The sequence below is a fragment of the Podarcis muralis genome, chromosome 7 (genome assembly GCF_964188315.1).
Source record: "Podarcis muralis chromosome 7, rPodMur119.hap1.1, whole genome shotgun sequence".
In the NCBI taxonomy this organism is placed as follows: domain Eukaryota; kingdom Metazoa; phylum Chordata; class Lepidosauria; order Squamata; family Lacertidae; genus Podarcis; species Podarcis muralis.
The window spans coordinates 14,034,389-14,041,797 of record NC_135661.1 but is presented as its reverse complement, the minus strand read 5'-3'; the positions used below and the strand labels follow the sequence as shown (position 1 = coordinate 14,041,797).

The 7,409-nt window shown below is 48.6% G+C and overlaps 1 protein-coding gene across 1 annotated transcript; it reads right to left on the bottom strand.

Annotated features, from left to right (window-relative positions):
* Positions 1-266: 266 nt before the first annotated feature.
* On the bottom strand, positions 267-6,933 carry DUSP2 (dual specificity phosphatase 2). The gene is made up of 4 exons (XM_028741082.2): positions 5,921-6,933; positions 4,464-4,606; positions 3,187-3,406; positions 267-2,476 (listed from the first exon to the last, which is right to left on the bottom strand). Exons 1-4 carry the CDS (start codon positions 6,306-6,308, stop codon positions 2,262-2,264), a joined length of 966 nt encoding a protein of 321 aa, XP_028596915.2. The 5' UTR covers positions 6,309-6,933; the 3' UTR covers positions 267-2,261.
* Between the last annotated feature and the right edge of the window lie 476 nt (positions 6,934-7,409).

Genomic DNA, 7,409 nt, shown 5'->3' with positions numbered 1-7,409 from the left:
TCTCTGCATTCTTGGAAGCAGACTGGGAAGGGTGATGGGGAGCAGCAGGCAGCCAGGAACCTAAGCTGGGAACGAGCCAAGTCCCAAAGGCATGAGCTTCTCCATCGTGGCTGGGGCTCAGAGGGCTGAAATTATATCCTGATACCCAGGACTCCTGTTCCTTTTCATACTCAGGTATCAACAATCCTTGGGATGCAAGGTGCTATTAAACCAATACCGTGATAAATAAGGAAAAGACTGAGCCAGTCTCAAAGAGACTCAAGAAGCAATATAAAAACTGGTTGTTTATTGCAACAGGTAATAATAAATATAAAGTGCAAAAGACATTTACAGTCAATGTCAGTCAAGAAAGAGGTGCTCCTCTTTCTTCCACAAATGTACAAACTGTATATTGCGGGAGAGGGGGCAGAAGGATGTCACTGGGCACAATCCCCCAGAAAGTTTGCCTGCGCAAGCCTCATTGAAATGAGTGGGAGGTACACAGGACAGCCCAGTGAGTTTACGACAACACCCTGGGGAAGGGAAGGAGGGGTTTATTTGGCTGCAGTGGGTGTTGTCCATTCTCAGTGCATTCAGAAGAAGAGAGCCCCTTCCCCTACCCCCTACCCCCCGCCGCCTCCATACCAGAAGGCAGGATACTTGCCTGTTCTTCCCCAGGGCTGGGGGAGGGGGACAGCTGTACAATTGGCAGTGAATTCTCCCCTCTTGATCTGGGGATGCGTAACCCAACTCTCACCCTAATAAAGCTTATCGACTCCCAGTTTCACAGCATATATGAATAACGAGCAATCCGTTACGGATGGAGCTTGATGATCTATAGCTGACCTGCATAAGGCTGGAGACCAGAGGCAAGCAGCTCATACCGCTTGGACAATGGAGATAGAGTAGTTCAAGTGTATAATCTTACTTCCTATGCTTAAAATAAAATCTGGTCTACAGTTGACTTGAGGATAGTCGGGTGAAGATAGCCAACCAAGCTTCTTTTTAAAAGGACCTCTCACTTACATATTACTCAGTCTTTAAAGCTTCAGTGAAACAGCTTCAGTTTTTCTGACAGAAGGCAGAGAGAAGCCTTTGAATGGGGAAGTGTGCTATCAATTCCTGCATAGGGCCAGCTGATCAAGATGTAGAAAAGGAGGGACACTGGAGTGCCTTAGCCATAGGACTATAAAGTCACCTCCATTCAACCTGAATATTCGTGCTGAAGGGAGAATTAGGCCAGTTGCAGTTAAGTCTTCTTCAGCTTTTTCAAACCTGGGACTCACCTTAAGTCCAAACAAGCATTGAGGGACATACTTGTTTTGTCCTTTTGGCCAAGCCACAACCCAGCAGTGATTCCCAGTGCACCAGCTGAAGGGGTGGCACAGTGGTGAACAGTTGGGACACAAGCAAGGTAGACTCAGGTTCCCAAAGGCCAACTCAGCCCATGGAACTTAGAGGGTGTCTAGATGCCAGTCACCCTCTCTGGTTAACCTCTCTCTCAAAGCTGTTGCGAGGGACAAATGAGAAGAGCCTTGTTCATGCCGCCTTAAGCTCCACAAAGGAAGGGTGAGATACACACCGGCAACGGCTATCCAACTATAAGCCTCTTGCTGGCTTGTTCACATTTTATACTTCACTTTGACATCAGCATACCATATAGGGTACAATGGCTTATCCCAGCCTTTGCTAACTTGGTGTCCTCCAGATCTACAACTCCCCCAGTGTCCGAAACATCTGGAGAACACCAGACTGCTGAAGGCTGGATTAGCACAATATCATTGCATTACGATAATCAGTTCCCACTTCCCCAAGTAGCTTCATCCTCAAAAAAGGAAAACCTTCTGACAATCCTATCAGGAGTTTGCAGCATAGCTGCATTACTATTGCTAGGATATGATGCCACAGCGTTAAGCTGCAATTATTTGTGTCTGGGGTGGGTGTGGACAGTAATGATCAATAAGCACTGGCTTTGGACTGTAGCAGATGAAGAGATCTGGCCTTAAAGCTCTTCCCCAACAAAGGGACAGGACAGCTTCCCAACACACAGTTGGAGCCACCCTCTTTTCTTCACTCCTGATACACTCTTTTTTTGCTTTTGTAGTCATGAGATTGAAGTCAGGGATTTAGTGCAATAGAAAACAAATGAACAAAAACCACAACATTGTCCTTTGCTGCAGCACCCGCTTGGAGATGTAAACAGAAACACACATTATCAGTCTTTTTGTCCGCAGAGAGGAAGGTTGCCCCACCCTCCCAGCTGGGTCTGTGGGGCGGCTAGGCTAATGACACAGCACCTCTGTCTCGAACTGCAGGAGCTGCCCCATGAAGCCAAAGTTGGGAGAGATCACCCCACGGCGCTGCTTGACAAAGTCGAAGGCCTCTTCCAGCCGCACCCGGCGGCTCTGGATCAAGTAGGCAAGGCAAATGGTGGCCGAACGGGAGATGCCAGCTTGGCAGTGCACCAGCACGCGCCCACTGCTGTTCTTCACCGAATCTGCAGGAGGAGCAAGCAAGAAGAGCCACGTAAGAGACAGCCCACAAGAGCAGCGCAGCCCTAGAGCCAGAAGCAGCCATATCCAAGGAGCAAGGTGCATTTATGGGGCAAGGGGGCCATTTTTGTTGCCTGCATGGTAGGAGGCAGGATGTAGCTTAGTGGTAGAGCATCTGCTCTGCATGCAGAAGGTCCCATGTTCAATCCCTGGCATCTCCAGGTAGGGCTGCAGCCACTGCCAGCCAGTGTAAACAACATAGATCTAGATGGGCCAATATTAGACAGCTTGCTGTTTTCCTAATCTATAAGAAGGGGAATCTTCTACCAAGTTACTTCTCAAAAGAAGGGTGGGGGGAGTGCATCTGTGTGTTTGCTTGGCATTCTGTGTGGTACAGCTTTGGAGGTCAACCCCCAACTGTCTACAAAACCGTCTTGTCACTCACAACATTAAGCAAAATAGAGGTTCAAAGCATATCAGTGTGCCACGGGAATAGCAAATCTCTCAAAATCTCTTCCACTATCACCAGGGATAACTTAATCCTCTGGAATATGAGGCAGGTATGGATGACAGTTTCTCTACCACACATCTGCCCCCGTTTGTGGCAAAATCTTCCCTACAAAGTGGCAAGATGATGCAGACAACCAAGCTCACCATCAGGGAATGAGAGTTCTTTGCGCAGAAAAGGTTTGCCTGACTGGTCACCTGCACTTACCAATGAAGTCAATGGCTTCCTGGAACCACACACTGATCTCAGCCATGTGGTTGTCTTCCACTGGGATGCTCTTGTACAGGAACTGGCCTTCGAAGTAGTTGGGGCAGCTGGAGGAGACGTTGAGCACAGCAGTGATTCCGAGGGACTCCAGAACCTCCCGGTTGGAGGAGTGGTAGCAGCTGCCCAGGTAGAGGAATGGCAGAATCTCCACTGGCCCCCCCTGCAGAAGAGAAAGAACAAGGAGAGTGCACCCATCAGCCTTTGTGCCAAAATAGGATTGATGGTGAATATTGTCGGGATGAACCAAGTAGTGCTACTATTATGCTATCAAGGTTTATTAGTAGATTAATAAACTAAGCTGATAATGCCAAGGTTGCAGGTTCAATCCCTGTATGGCACAGCTGCATATTTGTGCACTGCAGTGGGTTGGAATAGATGACCCTCAGGGTCCCTTCCAACCCCACATTTCTATGATTCAATCATTTAGTTGGTTAATGGGCAAGAGCTTTGAGCTGAAGACACTTTTGCTTTTTTAAAAAAAGGTTATTTGAGTCTTGCAAAGGGGAGGAAAGAAAAAAACATTACAGATAACCCTTCTAACAAAATTTTTTGCTGATTAAACTATAAACTCTTGGACTTCCTTGGATATCTTCACAACCATCTACATTGAGGCTTTGGTAATACGCAATTGTAAAAGAGAATAACTGATTTAAGTTTTTTAAATTCATCTGTTACTAGACAGACCATAGGCACCAACTAGGGGGGGCCGGGGGCTGAGAGTCCCCCAAAATGCTCGAGTGCGATATGCTTGCCTTAATCATGGAGTCTGTGCAGCATCTGCACAACACATTAACATGTCGCACGACTGACATCAGCACATGACACGGAATGCTGGTGTTACTTTGCAGACGTCACGTGGTACCGGCCCCCTCAATTGGGGGGGGGGGGCAAGGCAGTGTGCTTGAGACAGACAGTGCATCAGGTGAAATCCTTAAAGTAGGTGACAGCCTTGGTGGTTACCAGCTCCAAGCCTCAGGGAGGGGGTGGACAAGAACGCCTGAATAAATATACCTTTATGCAGTCTCAATTGTATTTTGTCATGTGAGCAGTAATTTTACTAAGATTACTCACATAGCAAAGTCTAGACAGTGCAATTAAATGGCCCAGAATATTAATTAAAAAAAAAATCTGCTTAGAGTAATATGTGTGTGGGGGGGGGGGGGGAATTGGTATTTCGACTTCTTGATGCTTTGGTCTCCAGATTCACAAGAACTTACCTGGTCATACAAGGGAGTAATTGCTTCTGTGCTGTTGTCTTCAGGGCTTTGGAGAGCAGGAGATGGAGATGGAGGCAATGTGGCAGGTGTTGGCGATGTCAAGCACAGTTCTGGAAAATTGGCTTGGAAATTCTCAAAGCCACCTAAACATCAGAAGAGTGGAGAGTTTTTATTGTGTATCTCAATTGAGGATGAATGTTATACAGATGCAACCGTTAAGGACAATATCGGATTCAAATAGTTTATAGTAACCACACATTTCATTCGGATCTATTCATAATAGTGATTAATCTACTTTGCCTTTAAAATGTACACTTTCATTAAAAAGTACCTGCAGTTACACCACTATCGTGGCCACAAACTTTAACTTGCGTTTGTGATATCTTGTATGATTGATTATTTTATGCATGGATGGGCCCAGATTTTAATGCGGCCATGCTGTCAGTAACAAATGTATTTATTTGGTATCAGGTGTTGTTGTTTTTTGGTGTTCATGCAGCCTGATGAAGGTGCTACATTATGTGTCAGAGCAAGAGTGATATGGCTCTGCATGCAATATCAAAAGCAGACATGGTTACAATACTGAAGGTGCTAATCAGATTAGCGAATGACCTGTACACTTTAGCGCCAGGGCAGCCATTGCGGAAGGGATTTGTACATCCACCGCTTTAATTCCAATTTAGTTACCACTATAGCAGTCAGACTGAGCTGCAAGTAACCTTGGGAACAGCTGGGATGAGTCTGCTTGGGATACAGCAATTTTATTCCAGGACTATCCTGGCTTTATGTTAATGCCTCCTAATTAAACTAAAAAAATAAAATCCCCCCTAAAACTGGATTTTCTTCAGTTCTCCCAATTAAAGATGCAGTCGGACTCAAAGGGAAAAGGTGAGGAACTCAACTAAGCGTAAACGCCTTGCCTTGCCAAATTAAAGCCTCTGGAAAGATTGCCGTAATACATCAAGGCTTTTTATTTTTTCCTATCAAGTCAAAGCGTGGTGTTTGAACTTGAAGCAACTCCTTTCCACCCCAAAATAATTATAATTATTAATGTTATCCTGCCCTCCATCCCAAAATAGCACAGGATAAAAGTTTAATAAATATAAATAGATTGCCTCTTGACTAAGAGCTACTTAGAGCAGGCCTACTGGAATTAATGGGTCTAAAATAGTAATGTCCATTACTTCCAATGGGTCTACTCCGAGTAGGCCTAGCATTTGATGTAACCTATCATGTATGTCCATGTAGAGTGGGCAAATAGAGATGCTGTGACTGGCCCACCGTCACCTAGTGGGGTGGGGATCTGAACCACCTGGGTGGGGACCTGAACCCTTCCGGGGGCCACCATCTACTGGCCCCTCCCTTCCTTCAAGCCCCACCCCAAAGACTGACTCTCCTGGGAGAGGGTCGTATCTCGCCCCCCTCCCCCCGGAAGCCCACCTGGCGGCGCTGCTCACCTTGCAGCAGGTAGATGTGCGAGGTGCCGGCTCGCTCCTCCCGCAGCAGCGCGTTGAGCAGCAGGCGGGCCAGGCTGTCGGGGCGCAGCGCGGCCGGCGAGCGGCTGGCCTCGTCCAGCACCACCAGGTGGCTGAGCTCGCCCTTGCGCAGCCGGGCCAGCAGCGCCCGGTCGGGGAGCAGCCAGTCCAGGCTGACGGCGCTCCGGCCGCGGGAGCGGCGCCGCAGCAGCCCGTTCCAGTGCACGGGCCGCGAGTCCAGCAGGTGCGCCTGGCAGAAGGCCAGGAAGGGCCGGCAGTCCAGCGCCAGCGTGCGCGCGCTCTCCCGGGGGTCCCGCAGCAGCGCGGCCAGGCCGGAGCTCGCCAGGGGCACCACCTCCTCGATCACCATCCTTGCGCCGGCCGAGGAAACCCGAGAGCTCGAGAGAGAGAGAGGGCAAACAAGAATAGGAAAGGTGGAAGACGGTGAGCTTTTGCGCAACAGTCCCGGCGATGCTTCTCTCGCAAGCCCGCGGAGGATCCTACTTTGGTCCCAGTCTGCAGCCCAGTTCCGCGCGGGAGCTTAAGTACCGCGCCGCTCGCGGGTGGCGCTCCTCCCCGGGCCGCCATATATGGAAGTGTGCGTCACCGAGGAACTCCCAGGCCGGGCCCTTCCCCCTCACGTGGAGGGAGAGGAGCCGCGCTCGGGCCGCGGCGGTGGATCCGGAGGCAGCCAGACGGAATGAGCTTATCCGCCTTGGCCCATATTGGGGAGGAACTGTTTCCTTTTCGTGCCAATCTCTTCCGTCACCAGACCTCAAAGCAGCCGCAGATGGAAGTTCGAGACTCGCCTGCTAAGAGGATCAGCCTGAGAACGGGGAATCTGCACCTAGTATTTCCCTTAAAACACTAAAGGACTACATGTATGTGTGAATGGGCCACTGTAGGCATAATACACTACAGAAACATTTTGCATATTTCCTTCCTTCAGCTCAAAGGGTTCTTTTCGGTGAACTGCATTTAGCAGCCAATAATCATGGAATCAATTAACTGTCTGTGGACTTGGAAGAGACCCGAGCGTCCTCTGTTCCAACCGCTTGCAACGCAGGAATCACAGTTAGAAACCCCTGACAGATGACCACCCCCATCGCTGCTTAAAAACCTCCAGTGAAGGGCAGTCCACAGCCTCTCAAGGCAGTTCCTTCCACTGTCAAACAGCTCCTACCATCAGAACATTCTTCATATTTAGTTGGAATTTCCTTTTTTGCAATTTGAATCAATTGGCCCTTCAGAGCAGCAGAAAGCAAATTTGCTCGGTCTTCCAGGGGACAACCCTTCAGATATTTGGATAGTTAGTTTTTATTTATTTACTTGATTCTCAGCTGTTGTCAAGAAACCTGATAAAGTCTTGTCTCTTTTTTTCTTTTGGTGTGCTGGGCCTAGTTGATCACACAAAAGGAGTGTGTGTGTGTGTGTGAGTGAGAGAGAGAGAGAGATGTGTCCATCAATTGTA